At 44.8% G+C, this 18,406-nt stretch overlaps 1 protein-coding gene across 2 annotated transcripts; it reads left to right on the top strand.

Annotated features, from left to right (window-relative positions):
• The first annotated feature begins 2,830 nt into the window (after positions 1-2,830).
• Positions 2,831-18,405, top strand: LOC121575260 (protein OS-9). Of its 2 annotated transcripts, XM_041888230.2 has the most exons (15): positions 2,831-3,054; positions 8,845-9,027; positions 9,603-9,666; positions 9,967-10,043; positions 11,588-11,686; positions 11,870-12,071; positions 12,218-12,379; positions 12,530-12,630; positions 12,711-12,765; positions 12,878-12,969; positions 13,091-13,294; positions 13,949-14,156; positions 14,573-14,740; positions 15,426-15,535; positions 16,840-18,405. In XM_041888230.2, the coding sequence occupies exons 1-15, from the start codon at positions 2,905-2,907 to the stop codon at positions 16,978-16,980; spliced, it is 2,016 nt and encodes a 671-aa protein (XP_041744164.1). In that variant the 5' UTR covers positions 2,831-2,904; the 3' UTR covers positions 16,981-18,405. The 2 variants fall into 2 exon arrangements, with proteins under 2 accessions (XP_041744164.1, XP_041744165.1); XM_041888231.2 differs by lacking the exon at positions 14,573-14,740.
• The last annotated feature ends 1 nt before the right edge of the window (position 18,406 follows it).

Genomic DNA, 18,406 nt, shown 5'->3' on the forward strand with positions numbered 1-18,406 from the left:
AGGCCTATACTAGGTAATTAAAGCGTTTCTGAGTAAGCTCACATAATAAGTTTCAAGTTAATTAGCCTACATACAATTCAGATCAGTCCAAAGTCTGCGGTGTGTGTGTATGGTCTAAGTGGTCTAAGGCACTGCATCGCAGTGCTAACTGTGCCACTAGATCCTGGTTCGAATCCAGGCTCTGTCGCAGCCGGCCGCGACCGGGAGACTCATGGGCGGCGCACAATTGGCCCAGCGTCGTCCAGGGTAGGGGAGGGAATGGCCGGCAGGGATGTAGCTCAGTTGATAGAGCATGGCGTTTGCAACGCCAGGGTTGTGGGTTCGATTCCCACGGGGGGCCAGTATAAAAAAATATGTATTCACTAACTGTAAGTCGCTCTGGATAAGAGCGTCTGCTAAATGACTAAAATGTAAAAAATATGTGCGTGTGTGCTGGAGGCAAGCAAAAGCTTGGGAGAGAGGGGGTAGTGTGGCGGGGGTACCTGTACCAGACAGGGGGAGACAGGGCAGGGCAGACAGGGAACAGATCGCCGGGTGGGATCCAAGCAGCAGTGCAGCAGGCAACGGGAGTAGGTGTCATACCTGGTTGGGAGAAGCTTTTTTCAGGAGGCTGAGTAGGAGAGAAGGCGTTCAACCTTACCAGACAGGTGCGTGGTAGAGCAGCTAAAAAAATTTAATGGATCTTATTCACCAACATATCGGTCTCAAATGACCTTCATCAGGGTATTTTTACAGGAAGGTAAAACTCATAGTCTTTTAAAGACAGACAATGTCCCCTGTAGCTCAGTTGGTAGAGCATAGCGCTTGCAACGCCAGGGTTGTGGGTTCGTTTCACACGGAGGGCCAGTATGAAAATGTATGCACTCACTAACTGTAAGTCGCTCTGGATAAGAGCGTCTGCTAAATGACTAAAATGTAAACGTAATAGGTGTTCCAACAATCCATTCTTGGACTTCACTGTTGTCCACTAATCTTTCTCACTAACTATGTTACTATGACGTGCTTTCAGCTATAAACAACACTTCTGCTTCTGCCATCTCAACCTCTCTCCCCACCTCTTATTTGGTCCTAAAACTTGAACTCCAGATATGCCATTTCGAAAATGAGGCGTTTCCCACGAAACGGAATATGCGTCATCACACTCCCTCATCTGATTGGTCGGGAAGGATAGACGCGTCATCACACTCCCTCATCTAATTGGTGGAGTAGGCTGTGGTAACTAGTGGTGACCTAGCCTAGACTGTAGAATCTGAAACCAAATCAATAAGGGGGTTGGATTAATCGCACCCGGGCGCCCGTGTAGGCGTGATTTGCATCAGCTGAAACTTGATTACATTCGATTCGGAACCGGGCAGCCTCCCGGGCGTGAGCCAGGTGCACCATTCAAAGTCGGCTCAAAACAAAAGTGACGTAATTAAGCACGTGTAGTAATTAGTAGGATTCTGTGTTCTCATGCAAAAGTAATTGCTTTTGATAAAAATGCTTTATCTGCCTTCTCAATGAAAATTGTTTCACAAATTAAAACATTTACTTTATGGAAAAGAGATGTTTCATGTTTCTGGACGACGCATCATGCTGCCTTGGTCACAAAATGACCAAACATCACAGATTACTGCTTGATTTGAGAAGGGTAGGGGCAAGTAGAGGGACGGAAGCAACACTGTTACATTGGTGCCCTGACCCGGATCACTGGTTGCTGCGGAAAAGGTGGAGGTCAAAAGGGGGGTGAGTGTAACCAGTGTGAAATGGCTAGCTAGTTAGCGGTGAGCGCTAGTAGCGTTTCAATTGGTGACGTCACTTACTCTAAGACCTTGAAGTAGTTGTTTCCCTTGCTCTGCAAGGGCTGTGGATTTTGTGGAGCGACGGGTAACGGCGCTTCGAGGGTGACTGTTGTCATTGTGTGCAGAGGGTCCCTGGTTCGAGCCCAGGTAGGGGCTAGTAGAGGGACGGAAGTAACACTGTTACATATACAGCCTTTTATAATTCAGACCAATCGAGGAAACGTTTGTGTCCAAAAGGAGGGATTCTGGATTTTTTTTTTAAATGTTCCAATAGGACAACGTAATGGCTTTGATTGACATGTATAATAACCTATTAAGTGGTATTTTATGTCCATGTTGTCCAATCCACATCCAACATGTCCGTCTCGGCTTTCTTGAATCTGGAGGAATTAAACGAGATGAAATATGGGATCCAGACGTTCCATTTCTTTGGACCAAAAAACGGTTTCCATTAGATAACACATCCACAAAGTGGCTATATCGTAAAAATGTATGAAAACTAAAATGAGCTTTTTGTTCCTAGGTTTAGGCGGGGTTTATGACTGCGGCTGTGGTAACTAGTGACGACCCAAATAAACAACAGAAGATCTCTGACAGATGTAGCCACAGACAGAATAGGTAACCCAGACGCGTCACAGGGGCTATAAAGCTGAAGCATCCGTTTAGAACGTTTTCTCACCACCAAATATGGTAGTGAGAGGAAGTCCAGTCGCGGGTAGTGGGAGAGGGGTGAAACTGGGCCGACATTCAGCTAATTTTCTCATCGATGAAACATCTGATCTCAATATATTGTTCTGTTCCCAAAACTAGAATATGTTACGAACACAGTGCACTACGATTTTATAGACTTGACGCTTTGCCAAAGTTTTAAAAAATTGCGTTGTTTAGAAGGAGTGCAAGTGGAATTGAGTTTGTGCAAACGCGCACTTCACAGAGGAGGCGTTCCCTAACAAAAATATGCAAATATACCTACAACGCGCCAATAGAATCTCGCTAGCTCGTGCTTGGTTTTGCCCACTTCTTTGCTTTTTTTTCCCACTATGCTTCATTTATTCACACTGTAAACGACACAGATTAACTGTCTTGGGTTAGTTATATATTATCTTTGATGTAGTTTGCCGTAATGGCTGCTTCATTGGTTAGGTGGTTGAGGGAATTGTACGTTTTCTTTTTGACATATCTGCTATCCGTCTCGGCTTTCTTGAATCTGGAGGAATTAAACGAGATGAAATATGGGATCCAGATTCTTCCCGATCCTGTCATTATGGGGCAGGTGAGGCGTGAAATAAATAACTTGTTTTGCTAAGCAGCTAGCTTACGGTAGCTAGCATGCATGGTCAACGGTTCTGCACAGCTTGCTAGTGGAGTCCGGTGGCTATTGTGGTAGCTAGCTAGCTAACATGCTACAGCCAGTCAGACTATTTAATAATGAAATTATAATGCACTACTGTATCTATAAAATGTGTTGTTGTACAGTCAAATGTTTAACTAACCCATATAACTAGCTCATTGTTATTTATGTGTGGTAGTGCTAGCTAGCGCGCATGTCAACATCAATGTTAGTTAACGTTCCGTTGGGTGGCTTGAGCCTTTGACCATTTTTAGGGCCTTCCTCTGACACCGCCTGGTTTATACAGTGAGGGGAAAAAGTATTTGATCCCCTGCTGATTTTGTACGTTTTCCCACTGACAAAGACATTATCAATCTATAATTTTAATGGTAGGTTTATTTGAACAGTGAGAGACAGAATAACAACAACAAAAAAATCAAGAAAAACGCATGTCAAAAATGTTAAATTATTTGCATTTTAATGAGGGAAATAAGTATTTGACACCTCTGTAAAACATGACTTAGTACTTGGTGGCAAAACCCTTGTTGGCAATCACAGAGGTCAGACGTTTCTTGAGTTGTCCACCAGGTTTGCACACATCTCAGGAGGGATTTTGTCCCATTCCTCTTTGCAGATCTTCTCCAAGTCATTAAGGTTTCAAGCCTGACGTTTGGCAACTCGATCCTTCAACTCCCTCCACAGATTTTCTATGGGATTAAGGTCTGGAGACTGGCTAGGCCACTCCAGGACCTTAATGTGCTTCTTCTTGAGCCACGCCTTTGTTGCCTTGGCCGTGTGTTTTGGGTCATTGTCATGCTGGAATACCCATCCATGACCCATTTTCAATGCCCTGGCTGAGGGAAGGAGATTCTCACCCAAAATTTGATGGTACATGGCGCCGTCCATCGTCCCTTTGATGCTGTGAAGTTGTCCTGTCCCCTTAGCAGAAAAACACCCCCAAAGCATAATGTTTCCACCTCCATGTTTGACGGTGGGGATGGTGTTCTTGGTCATAGGCAGCATTCCTCCTCCTCCAAACACGGCGAGTTGAGTTGATGCCAAAGAGCTCGATTTTGGTCTCATCTGACCACAACACTTTCACCCAGTTCTCCTCTGAATCATTCAGATGTTCACCTTGCGGGTGCAGCAGGATTTCAGTCCTTCACGGCGTAGTGTGTTACCAATTGTTTTCTTGGTAACTATGGTCCCAGCTGCCTTGAGATCATTGACAAAATCCTCCCGTGTAGTTCTGGGCTGATTCCTCACCGTTCTCATGATCATTGCAACTCCACGAGGTGAGATCTTGCATGGCCGAGGTAGATTGACAGTTATTTTGTGTTTCTTCCATTTGCGAATAATCGCACCAACTGTTGTCACCTTCTCACCAAGCTGCTTGGCGATGGTCTTGTAGCCCATTCCAGCCTTGTGTAGGTCTACAATCTTGTCCTTGACATCCTTGGAGAGCTCTTTGGTCTTGGCCATGGTGGAGAGTTTGGAATCTGATTGATTGATTGCTTCTGTGGACAGGTGTCTTTTATACAGGTAACAAACTGAGATTAGGAGCACTCCCTTTAAGAGTGTGCTCCTAATCTCAGCTCGTTACCTGTATAAAAGACACCTGGGAGTCAGAAATCTTTCTGATTGAGAGGGGGTCAAATACTTATTTCCCTCATTAAAATGCAAATCAATTTATAACATTTTTGACATGCGTTTTTCTGGATTTTGTTGTTGTTATTCTGTCTCTCACTGTTCAAATAAACCTACCATTAAGATTATAGACAGATCATTTCTTTGTCAGTGGGCAAACGTACAAAATCAGCAGGGGATCAAATACTTTTTTCCCTCACTGTAGGTCCTGGATGGCAGGGAGCTCAGCCCCAGTGATGTACTGTGCCGTACGCACTACCCTTTGTAACGCCTTGCGGTTGGATGCCAAGCAGTTGCCATACCAGGCAAGTGGTGATGCAACCAGTCAAGATGCTCTCAATGGTGCAGCTGTAGAACCTTTTTGAGGATCTGAGAGCCTGAGAGCCTATGCCAAATCTTTTCAGTCTCCTGAGGGGGAAGAGGCGTTGTCATGCCTTCTTCACGACTGTGTTGGTGTGTTTGGACAATTATAGATCCTTACATGCTGACTATACCGGGCACGCGCATGTTGATTTTGTCCAGCCACACCAGACGCGATCAGGACATGCAGGTTGAAATATCAAAATGAACTCTGAACTAACTATATTACGTTAATTTAGGGACAGGTTGAAACACGTGAAACATTCATGGACATATAGCTTGCTGTTGCTAGCTAATTTGTCTTGGGATATAAACATTGGGTTGTTATTTTACCTGAAATGCACAAGGTCCTTTTTTTCCTGGATCTTTGTAGAATTTTGACCCATTCTGAGTCACACAAAATTGTGTGTTCTCTACTCTGACAATTAATCCACAGATAAAAGGAGAAACCTCATTAGTTTCTAGTAATCTCTTCTTCTTCTGTGGACTTTATATGGTGGTTGGAAACCAACTTTAAGGTGCATTACCACCACCACCACCACCAACTGGACTGGAGTGTGGACCCCAGTTCAGCTTTGTCACCCACGTGGGTATATGCTCCTAAAAACCAATGAGGAGATGGGAGAGGTGGGACTTGTAGTGTGTCAGAAATAGAACCAGGTTCTAGTTTAGCGCCTGGCTATGCAGATGGTTGTTGACGCACGCGAGCAGTTTGGGTGAAACACAGGCAGGGTGGTCAGCAAATTAGTGATGTGGACACAGAGGAACTTGAAGCGCTCTACCCACTCCACTTCAGCCCTGTCGATGTGAATGAAGGCGTGCTCTGCCCTCGCGTTTCCAGTAGTCCACGATCAGCTCCTTTGTCTTGCTGACGTTGAGGGAGAGGTAGTTGTCCTGGCACCACACTGCCAGGTATCTGTCCTCCTCCCTATAGGCTGTCTCATCATCGTCGGTGTTCAGGCCTATCACCGTTGTGTCGTTGGCAAACTTAATGATGGTGTTGGAGTCATGCAGTCGTGGGGGAACAGGAAGTACAGGAGGGGACTAAACACACACCCCTGAGGGGCCCCTGTGTTGAGGTTCAGTTTGGCAGATGTGTTGATGCTTACCCTCACCACCTGGGGGCCACCTCCAGGATCCAGCTGCAGAGGGAGGTGTTCAGTCCTAGGGTCCTTAGCTTAGTGATGAGCTTGGAGGGCACTATGGTGTTGAACGGTGAGCTGTAGTCAATGAACAGTATTCTCACATAGGGTGTTCCTTTTGTCTAAGTGGGAAAGGGCAGTGTGGCGTGTAAAAGATATTGCGTCATCTGTGGATCTTTTGGGCCGGTGTGCGAATTGGAGTGGGTCTGGGATGATGGTGTTGATGTTAGCCATGACCAGCCTTTCAGGGCTACAGATGTGAGTGCTACGGGGCGATATTAATTTAGACCGGTTACCTTGGCGTTCTTAGGCACAGGGACTATGGTGGTCTGCTTGAAACATGTAGGTATTACAGACTGGGTCAGGGAGAGGTTGAAAATGTCAGTGAAGACACTTGCCAGCGCATGCTCTAGTAATCCGTCTGGCCCTGTGGCCTTGGGAATGTTAACCTTTTTAAAGGTCTTACTCACATCGGCTCCGGAGAGTGTGATCACATAGTCGTCCGGAATAGCTGGTGATGTCACACATGGTTCAGTGTTGCTTGCCTCGAAGCAAGCATAGAAGGCATTTAGCTCCTCTGGTAGGCTCGTGTCTGGGTTTCGCTTTGTAATCTGTGATAGTTGGCAAGCCCTGCCACATCCGACGAGCGTCAGAGCCGGTGTAGTAGTATTCGATCTTAGTCCTGTATTGACGCTTTGCCTGTTTGACGGTTCGTCGGAGGCCGTAGCGTCCGGGTTAGTGTCCTGCTCCTTGAAAGTGGCAGCTCTTTATCTCAGTGTGGATGTTGCCTGTAATCCATGGCTTCTGGTTGGTATATGTACATACGGTCACTGTGGGGACGATCTCCTTAATGCACTTATTAATGAAGCCGGTGACTGGTGTGGTAAATTCCTCAATGCCATCGGATGAGTCCCGGAACATATTCCAGTCTGTGCTAGCGAAACAGTCCTGTAGTTTAGCATCCGCTTCAATGGACCACTTCCATATTGAGCACATTTTACATTTACATTTTAGTCATTTAGCAGACGCTCTTATCCAGAGCGACTCACAGTTAGAGTGCATACATTTTTATACAGGCCCCCCGTGGGAATCGAACCCACAAACCTGGCGTTGCAAGCGCCATGCTCTACCAACTGAGCTACACGGGGCCCTGAGCAAATCACTTGTACTTCCTGTTTGAGTTTTTGCTTGTAAGCAGGAATCAGGAGGATAGAGTTGTGGAGGGCGAGGGAGAGCTTTGTATCCGTCTCTGTGTGTGGAATAAAGGTGCGAGACGCATCACTTGCATGTGTGCGAGACGAGTGGGACATTGTAACTCAATAAATGCTAGTCAGCCTGCAAAGTAAACACTTTTATAAGGTAGCTAAGAAAAATATGACTGAAAAACATTTGTGGGCTTGCTTCAGCTGAATAAAAATATTTGTAGCCTACCATAGCCATTTGATCTTTAATATATTGAATGAGCGAATTATTTAAAAAAGGCATAAAATGTATTTGGTTTCAATGTTTTACATCAAGGGTGGTCAACCATCCTCTAGGATAGCTAATTGGGTGTGCAGGCTTTTATTCCTGTCCCCGTCTAACAAAACACATTTTAGAAATGAGCTGCTCAACCAGACCTTGATAAACTGACTGATGTGTTTGAGCAGGGCTTGATCAAAAGTCTGCACACCCAGTAGCTCTCCAGACTGAGGGCTGACCATGTTTTATACAGTTGCCTCACAGGTTTTCTACTTTGTGGGGGTTAAGTGCCTTGCTCAACGACAGGAGATGGTACATGGGATCAGAGAGCAGCCTCCCAGTGTCGATACCACAAGTCATGAAATTTCATCTGTCAAAATGTGTATGAACCCTGAAATAGGGGACGGGCAGGCCTCAGGTATCACAAAATTGATAACTAACATTTTGAAGCTGAGCCATTTGCTCGTGCTTTGCTGCGCAGTACAGTCATATCTGACTAAGATCATAACATGGTGTCATAAGTGCTTCAACCTCGTCAAATATAACACGGGAGAGATTATTTAACAGAAAATAATGTTCCTTGAGTTTAGAATGATGGAAAGTAGCTAACAGCTCTCTCATGTCTCTTCATTGAGCAGAGCAGCCCAAGCAGAGCCGTTGCTATGGTTACTCACAGATTTAGAGCCACTATGAGCAGAGCGAGCAGCGCGCAGGGAGCTAGTGACAGACCAAGAGGAGCAGCTAATGGATTTACTAATGGAGGAAGTTATTTCTGATTTCTGGCAGGGCCGGGTCTTAAATTTGGCAGAAGCAATCGGACCTGGGTAGGGCCTAAACTTCATGGGCATGGGTAGAACTCGGGCTTAAACTTCATGCCTGTGCAGGGCTCTATCCTATACAGCTTGTTGAGCTACCCGCTAATATGTAACTAACTGGCCCTATTGTTTAAAAGAGAACGCAGTTTCAAGTTGACAGCTGTTAGATCGTTAACTAGCTAGACAAGAAGCCTAACATTAGCTAACTAGCTTGCTATTTGCCAAGTAACGTTACAGGAGAATACAAGAGTAACTGATGTAGTACAGTCTGTTTTATCTAACGTAATGTCATGTTTCCCACACTGCAGGCTAAGACAGAAGAAATCATGCTTGTGTCCAGCAAATACAAGCAGATGTATGAATGCCGCCTTCCAGCCCAGGCAGTGAGGTTTCACCAGGACCCAGCCTCTGAGCCTGACTCCCAAGGCTACACCGGACCAAGCATCCCAGACCTGCTCAAGCCCATGCACACTGCCCCTTGCCTAGTGAAGGTCAGACACAAATCACAGAAGACTAAGGGGAGGAATACTACATCACTGCGTAGAGACAGCAGTGCTTCATATTGCATCAACATCTAAACTGTTTTCAGGCCTCTTTACACCATTGCAGACAGTTATAATTATTAAAGTGATGCTTTAAAGGAAATGAAAGAGCATATGTTGGCCCAGGCGGATGCTTTTGCAATGAGTTGTTCAACTTGTATTGATAGTTGAATCCCAATTGTGCTTATCTGATTGGTCAGTTTGCATTCCCTAACCAAACTGTGACATGCGTGTCTCTACAATAAGCTACCTCACTTTACTGTATTTGGATGAAGAGGTCATCTGAAGGTTGGACTTGTAATCTACCAGACCTTGAGTTGGACAGACTCTAGATGCATATTAGAATTAGAGTTTATGTCTGGTTGATGATCGTGGGATTGTAAGAGGAAGGGAACAGAATGCAACTTCTCCATATAAGTCAGTCTATAGGCCTCATATTCTATTTCATCTAGCATTGGAAGGCCACTCAACATGGATATGAAATGTAATATGAACTAAAACGTTGTCATTCTTTATGACTGCAGACGAAAGACTGGTGGACATACGAGTTCTGCTATGGACAACACATTAGACAGTACCACCTTGAGGGTAAGACTTACTTTCAACAACTATTTTAGCCAAGAAAAAAAGTTAACAGCTGGATCATTCTTGTTTGTACTAACTGTTTACATTTTCACCTTTTAACTTTCATGACTTACTCCTCTGGTGTTGACCTGTCTGTCATGTGTACTCCTCTGGTGTTGACCTGTCTGTCATGTGTACTCCTCTGGTGTTGACCTGTCTGTCATGTGCTGCTGCGTCACATGGTGTCACCTACCTGACGCTACTTTATCTATTTAGATTTAGGTCATGCCTCTAATGATCGAGTCTGTTTTTATCTCTCCACAGACACAGACATCAAAGGGGATGTTCTCTTCCTGGGTTACTATGATTCAGAGTTTGACTGGAACAATGAAACAGCCAAGGTAACCAGTTTGTTTATCTGTTGCATGCAGCCTCCCTCCTCTCTCCCCTCCATAGGATTTTGTCATACTTTGTTGTGCTACTGTAGTGTGTTTAACTCCTCTCATAGAAAGGACTAAAGCAAGAGTTTTTCCGATGTATACTTGGCAAATATGAAAGAAGCATGTTGCATGAGCCAATTTTCAGTCTAGAAAAAGTGTTTTTGATACACTATATATACAAAAGTATGTGGACACCCCTTTTTAAATTAGTGGATTCGGCTATTTCAGCCACACCCGTTGCTGACAAGTGTATAAAATTGAGCACACCGCCATGCAATCTCCATAGACAAACACCGGCAGTAGAATAGCCTTACTGAAGAGCTCAGTGACTTTCAATGTGGCACCGTCATAGGATGCCACCTTTCCAACAAGTCTGTTTGGCACATTTCTGCCCAGCTACAGCTGCCCAGGTCAACTGTAAGTGCTGTTATTGTGAAGTGGAAACGTCTAGGAGCGACAACGGCTCAGCCGCAAAGTGGTAGGCCACACAAGCTCACAGAATGGGACCACTGAAGCGCGTAGCGCGTAAAAATCGTCTGTCCTCGGTTGTAACACTCACTACCAAATTCCAAACTGCCTCTGGAAGCAGCGTAAGCACAAGAACTGTTCGTCGGGAGCTTAATGAAATGGGTTTCCATGGCCGCACACAAGCCAAGCTGGAGTGGTGTAAAGCTCACCGCCATTGGACTCTGGAGCAGTGGAAACATGTTCTCTGGAGTGATGAATCACGCTTCACCATCTGGCAGTCCGATGGACAAATCTCGGCTTGGCAGATGCCAGGAGAATGCTACCTGCCCCAATGCATAGTGCCAACTGTAAACTTTGGTGGAGGAGGAATAATGGTCTGGGGCTGTTTTTCATGGTTCGGGCTAGGCCCCTTAGTTCCAGGGAGGGAAATCTTAACGCTACAGCATACAATGACATTCTAGACGATTCTGTGCTTCCAACATTGTGGCAACAGTTTGGGGAAGGCCCTTTCCTGTTTCAGCATGACAATGCCCTCGTGCACAAATCGAGGTCCATACAGAAATGGTTTGTCGTGATCGGTGTGGAAGAACTTGACTGGCCTGCACAGAGCCCTGACCTCAACCCCATCGAACACCTTTGGGATGAATTGGAACGCCGAGCCAGGCCTAATCGCCCAACATCAGTGCCCGACCTCACTAATGCTGTTGTGGCTGAATGGAAACAAGTCCCTGCAGTAATGTTCCAACATCTAGTGGAAAGCCTTCCCAGAAGAGTGGAGTCTGTTATAGCAGCAAAGGGGGGACCAACTCCATATTAATGCCCATGATTATGGAATGAGATGTTTGACGAGCAGGTGTCCACATACTTTTGGTCATGTAGGATAAGAGCTGGCAAATACCAACTTCAGCTAAAATGAGCTCTTGCTCTTTAGAAATTACAGCCTGACGTACTGCATCAATACCAACCAGTGTGAATACCAGTGTAATACACACACTAATAAAGCTATTTTTATCTATCCTTCCTTCTCTCCCTCCCAGGCCTCCAAGCAGCACAGGTTGAAGCGCTACCACAGTCAGAGCTACGTCAACGGCTCCAAGTGTGACCTGAACGGGAGCCCCAGGGAGACTGAAGTCAGGGTGAGAGACTATGAGATGGTTTCTTAAGATTGCAATAACAACCTGAACAACCTGTGTTTTGTATTAAATAAATATTGTATTGAATAAATATGTAAAACTGCAAATGCATTAGATAAGACTGGTGTGACTCCTTGACAATCTATGACCGCTGACCCCTGATCTTCTGTGCTCTGTATCTTCCAGTTTGTGTGTGAGGAGGGGTCGGGTGACTACGTGGCCCGTGTGGACGAGCCCCAGTCCTGTCGCTACGTGCTGACGGTCCACACTACCAGCACCTGCCAGCACCCCTTCCTGCGTCCGCCCTCCACCGCCAAGCCCCAGAGCATTGTGTGCCAGCCGGCCCTCAGCACCCAGCAATACATGGACTATGTCAAGGCCCAAGTCTGTGAGTCAGCAGGCAGGATGGGGGTCTTTGGGAGGGTGCTTACTCTTTATGTATTGTGATATGAAGCCTGGCTAAATATTTTAATTGGTTCCCTAATTTCACAAGCCCTGAGGAATAATGTAACCTTGCTTCTCTCTCATGTTCAGCGGACACGAAACGTAAAGTGGAGCAGATCTCAGAGGAGCTGAAGACTCTTGATGAAATTTTGGCCGGTGACGAGGGGACAGATGGCACAGTGGATGAGGGGACAGACGAGGAGTCAGCGATGTCAAAAGATGACCCAGATGTCCTGGGGTCAGACACAGAAGGTTCAATGCCCATTTGTTTCATCAAAGTACTTAATTTCTCTGGTGTGTGTTGGTCTTATAGTAGACACCACAGCTTGCTTGCAGGATATTAGAATGAAAGCATCATATTAGGAAATAATCGGTCCTCTTGATTCATTTCTGTTGGACCAGATGAAGGTGTTACCTCTGAACAGCCAGAGGATTCTGATTTCTGGGAGGGAGTGACAAATCCAGGGGGTACCACAGCATCTGACACCACTTCAGAGCATCAGGTACACAGTCAGTGATCATCATAATATCTTTCAACTTTAGTCTTCCACAAGATGGCGCCAACAGCTTTCTGTTTTGACAGGCTGGAGAGGATGCCTTTGATAATCAGCTCACAGACAATGAGGTCACAGAGGATGGTAATGTATTACATTGGCATTTAAAAACACTACTCACTACAATATCACATCTGATGCTTTCAAGTGTTATCCTTTTGGTTAATATCTATCAGATGTTTTTGATTCCTCGCAGCTTTTGGAGATGAAAAATTCAACTTCAAGATCATCACAGACCCTGCAGACCTGATGAAATTTGTGCAGCATCTAAAAGAGAGCAACAGAAAGGTTAGTGCCACCTTTAGGCCAGACCATGGCACAGTTACCTTTTTCCCATAACCATGTATTCATAATGCAGTGACATTTTTGTGCATTTAATTTCAATATGGTTATTTGACTTCCTTCTCAGAAAGAACAAAATGAAGCCGAAAGAGAGGCACTGAGAAAGAAGGAGAAAGAGAGAGGTGGCGGCGAGGATGAGGAAGGGGATGAAGAAGAGCGTTTCCTGCTGCAGGAGTTTGAAGAGGAGATAGCTGGCCTCTCGGTGCCCTCTGTCAACATCGAGGAGATGAAAGAGGAAATGCAAAAGGAGTTTGATAACATCATAGACGAGGTGCGGACAGATGCTAGAGATGTTAGATAAGTGTACAGGCTGTAAATGGTTCTATGTGGTAGAGTAGGTTATCGTCTGGAAGGATTTGTTTAAAGTTATTGAGAGTGGAGCAGATCTCAGAGGAGCTGAAGACTCTTGATGAGATTTTGGCCGGTGACGAGGGGACAGATGGCACAGTGGATGAGGGGACAGACGATCACATTATGGGCCAAGCATGAGATAGATGGACATCTAAATGACCAGTATTATTTTGTCAACATGTTAAAGTGACACTCCAGTCTCCTTTTCACCTCATTTAACACCTGATTTACTTAACAAAAGGCATATCTCAAAAGGTGGTCCAGGTAAGTCATGACATTGCAGTGCGGGGTGGGCCTTTCTTCTTTTTGTTCTCTATTGCTCCTCAATCAAGGGGGGAGGCCGATGACGTCACCACTTCCCGTCAAACCAACTCCTTGAATGCCCATATTTTTTTTACCCTTTAGTGTGTGTACTTTACTGTATTTATACTTGGGATATCACTTTTCAGGAGGAAAATAAAAAAATGACTGGGGGACATCTTTAATATTTTACATAATTTCAGTCATATTTACTACTATTGACAGGCTCATTGGTGCTGTCTTCCTTTGACTTGATGGGCTCTCTATGTTCTAGGCTCAGCAGGAGCTGGACACAGAGGGTCTGAAGGGGGAGTTTGACCGCACTCAGGCCACCCAGACCCTGGAGACTACTCTGGACAAGCTGCTGGACCGCCTAGAGGACAAAGAGGCCGGGGACACCGAGGCAGAGCACCAGACAGAGGGAGGCCAGAGGGCCAACGACCCAGCCAGGGGCAGCCCCAGCCTGGCCCCGCGACAGCCAGGTAACTGGGCTCTATGTGTTCATAGTTCATACATCTACATTCTGTGTATATTGATGTCTTGTTCCATCCCATGTTCAGTACCATTGGAGATTTGCTGTTCAATGCTCAGGGGAAATTAAAACCGCTGTAGGCTATAACGGCATACTGACAGTCCTATATGAAGAGAAAAGGCATTAAAGAATTGCTTCAATATGCTGGATTCATGTAGTTAGATTTGATTTGCCACTGTCGCTGCTGGCATACATTTGAAGTTATGACACTGTAGAAAAAGCCCCTTTCAATTACAAGTGAGTAAAACACTTCTATAAGAGATCCCACCCACATTCCTGGCTTTAACTCCTACATCCTGCTGCTCTACGTATACTTGTTGGGAGGTGACCTCTGTTGTTTGTCCCCCTTTTGTCTCGTCACCCCAGACCAAGAGGCTGACGACCATGTTAAAATCAGAGTTACTAAGTATAAGACGAGCGGCAGCCCCGATGGGGAGGTCAAAGTTCAGGAGATGGGAGAAGGCGACCTCCAGTGGCAGCATATTAAGGACATGGTTAAAGAACAGCTAGAGAAGGCAGGACTGAAGGCCGAAGGTAGGAAGGGGAGTGCCCAAAAAACACACGGCCTATCTCTCTCTTTTCCGCCTGCTTTCTTTAGCGTATGATCATGCCACTCTCTTCTCATCTAATTTGGGTTGTGTTCCAAAAATAGAATGGGGTCAATGGCAAAACAGAGCTACGCATCACATGATCATATCTTATCTATTGAAATTTACTTTAAAAATTCCCTTCTTCAGATCACTATTGGGGTGTGGCAAAGATACTGTGTGAACATGTTATCTGAGGAAGCTTCTGGGTGTGCTTGCGATTAATTACATTTCACAATAGGATGATCTGGTTTAGGACTCACAGCATCAAAGATCTATTGAAAAGCAATGTAGATGCAACAGTGACACTGATGTCTCATCCATTTTCATAATCCGTCTTTAATGTGCTTTCTATGTCCAGTTCTTATTTCTTAAATGATTGCTTACTGTATGTGGTATTGTGATAGAAGCTTTCCAATGGGGTTACTGGCTGATATTCAAGACCATATTTGTGCACAGTTGCACATTTCAAGCTGCCCATGTGCTAATGTATGTTTGGTGTCTATTTATACTGTGTGTGTATGAGAGGTTAGACGATGTGATATATTTGCCTGTTTGTGTGTATTTGCATTGTTGTTTGATGTAAGTGAAACACCTGTAAGTATTGTAACGTTGACAGTTCTTTTTTTAAGGTAAAATTGAGGTGAAGATTTTAACACGAAGGACAGCTGGGGAGGCTGGGGACCAGTGGCTGACTGAAGAAGATACTAAGTCATTCAGAGAGCTGCTCATCAACCTATTGGTAATCACAATGACAAGTATCATAATCCTTTTAAATACACTACAGATGGGTTGAGTGTTATTTACAGTCTAGAAAAATTATTTTTGAAACACTATATATACAAAAGTATGTGGACACCCCTTTAAATTAGTGGATTCGGCTATTTCAGCCACACCCGTTGCTGACAGGTGTATAAAATTGAGCACACAGCCATGAAATCTCCATAGACAAACATTGGCAGAAGAATGGCCTTACTGAAGAGCTCAGTGACTTTCAATGTGGCACCGTCACATTGTCTGTCCTCAGTTGCAACACTCACTACCGAATTCCAAACTGCCTCTGGAAGCAACGTCAGCACAAGAACTGTTCGTCTGGAGCTTCATGAAATGGGTTTCCATGGCCAAGCAGCCACACACAAGCATAAGATCACGATGCGCAATGCCAAGCTTCTTCTGGAGTGGTGTAAAGCTTGCCGCCATTGGACTCTGGAGCAGTGGAAACACGTTCTCTGGGGTGATTAATCACGCTTCACCATCTGGCAGTTCGACTGACTAATCTGGGTTTGGCGGATTTCAGGAGAACGCTACCTGCCTCAATGCATAGTGCCAACTGTAAAGTTTGGTGGAGGAGGAATAATGGTCTGGGGCTGTTTTTCATGGTTCTGGCTAGGCCCCTTAGTTCCAGTGAAAGGAAATCTTAACTCTACAGCATACTATGACATTCTAGATGATTCTGTGCTTCCAACTTTGTGGCAACAGTTTGGGGAAGGCCCTTTCCTGTTTCAGCATGACAATGCCCCCGTGCACAAAGCAAGGTCTACATATAAATGGTTTTTTGAGATCGGTGTGGAAGAACTTGACTGGCCTGCACAGATCCCTGACCTCAACCCCATCGAACACCATTGGGATGAATTGGAACGCCGACTTCGAGCCAGGCCTAATCGGCCAACATCAGTGCCCGACCTCACTAATGATCTTGTGGCTGAATGGAACCAAGTCCCCGCACCAATGTTCCAACATCTAGTGGAAAGCCTTCCCAGAAGAGTGGAGGCTGTTATAGCAGCAAAGGGGGGACCAACTCCATATTAATGCCCATGATTTTGGAATGAGAAGTTCGATGAGCAGGGGTCCACATACTTTTGGTCATGTAGTGTATGTGTTGAAAGATATCTGTAAGATCATTTTCTCCATCAATTGGGTTCACAGACTGCTAACAAAAGCAAGATAAGCAATTGAAAGAGTTAAACAGTTCAACATTTTGGAAGAAGTCTAAGTAATATGAGTATGTGTGAGCAATTCTTTTGATCTTCCCTGTATGTCTCTCAGACAGGGGGAACAGAGGAGGTTTACAAGGAGCAAAAAAGACATCAGGAGTTGGAAAACAACTACAGATTTGTATGGGGAGATAGACAGCAAGAGGCCCAGTCCACCAGTACTGCACCGGACTCAGACGATGTGGAGTTATGAGCTCTGGGGAGACGTTTCCTCACATCGTGGGAACCAAGCACCTGTGGAGGCTAGGAGCGGGGAGTGTCCCTCTCCCCTGTCAGACCTCTGAACTCACTGCTAAGTCTCAGCCGCCCCTTGGGCCCCACTGGTAACACCAGTGTCCATAAATGCACCTGTTCCCACACTTAGAAATGTGTTATGTCCCTATCCGGCACCCTTATGTACCTTGCACAAACCAATCCAAATGTCTCAGCTGTGGTAGTGTAATGGTGTCAGGTTTTGTTTTCTCTCTTTAGTGGGAGGCCAATGTGATGGCTGAAAAGGGGTGTAATTTCAATGTCTGTAACTATGTTGGGTTGAGAGGAGGGTGGAAAAACACCATGGACTGGACAATTTGCACCTGTGAAAATGTATCTAAGGCTTGGACTGAATGAGGTTTAACTTTACATTTCTACAGAGCTATGATGCCCTCTCCTTGTGTATCCACACAGCAGTGCTTATAACTACACCTCTGTGTTTGTCTGCTGCTCTACAGTGTGAGGAAATCACCTCCATGAGTGATGCAATGTAGGAATTGACCTCGTATTTACACTTGGCTTCACAAAATAATATAGTATGTTTGCAAAAGGAGGGTTCGGTTCACTAGTTATCTTGTTTAGAAATTCTACATTGTTTAAAAAGAATGCAGGTTCGGAAACCTGAAAAAGAGTGAGCACCCCCATGCTATTGTGGTTTGGAGGTTGAACCACAGTTTGAATATTTAAATCAGAACCCGTGTAATTTAGTGAAGCTTTTACAACTCTTTAATTTAATTGTTCATTGTGGAATTGACATGCTTGATGAAACATTCATCGTACTCCATATGCATTTTGTAGCACTTTAAAAGTTGAGAAATGGTTCTGGAAAGTTGGACATTTTGATAACTGTCACGAATGTTCAAAACCGTTATTTGAAGTTTCAGATTTTTTTGGTTTGATGCTATGTACAGCAAACCAAAAAATACTAAACCTATTTTCATTTGAGAAGTTATTTCTCAGAAATAGTGATTGGAGCGCAGCTGTTCTTGTCAAAAAAAATGGCGAGCATACATTTTACGTATAGGTTGTCCTGGGGATCAAACCCACAACCCCGGCGTTACAAGCGCCATGCTCAACCAACTGAGCTAGAAAAGGCTTAATGTGTATATATTGTGAATAATTGTAGCACCTTCAAATCTGTAAATAATTTAGCTTGAACGTGAGGGGATAATTTTGATATTGAGTTAATACCATTATAAGCACACTTCCTTGTTGAGGGGTGTTATTGAGTGAAGATGTCAAACAGATCCAATGTTACATTTTTAATTCACCAGATGAACACCCTCCCTAAAAGTCAATGAGCTGCCTTGTAAAATCTTTGTATACTCATACCTTGCAAATTTAAAATAAAGACCATTAGAAAATAC

This window comes from Coregonus clupeaformis, chromosome 10, assembly GCF_020615455.1.
Source record: "Coregonus clupeaformis isolate EN_2021a chromosome 10, ASM2061545v1, whole genome shotgun sequence".
NCBI lineage: Eukaryota > Metazoa > Chordata > Actinopteri > Salmoniformes > Salmonidae > Coregonus > Coregonus clupeaformis.

Excerpts from the sequence above, each read along its gene's own strand:
- LOC121575260 (XM_041888230.2), top strand. The coding sequence starts at position 2,905 with ATGGCTGCTTCATTGGTTAGGTGGTTGAGGGAATTGTACGTTTTCTTT. Across the intron at positions 9,667-9,966 it reads TAGACAGTACCACCTTGAGG|ACACAGACATCAAAGGGGAT; the intron begins GTAAGACTTACT and ends ATCTCTCCACAG. Across the intron at positions 15,536-16,839 it reads AGCTGCTCATCAACCTATTG|ACAGGGGGAACAGAGGAGGT; the intron begins GTAATCACAATG and ends TATGTCTCTCAG.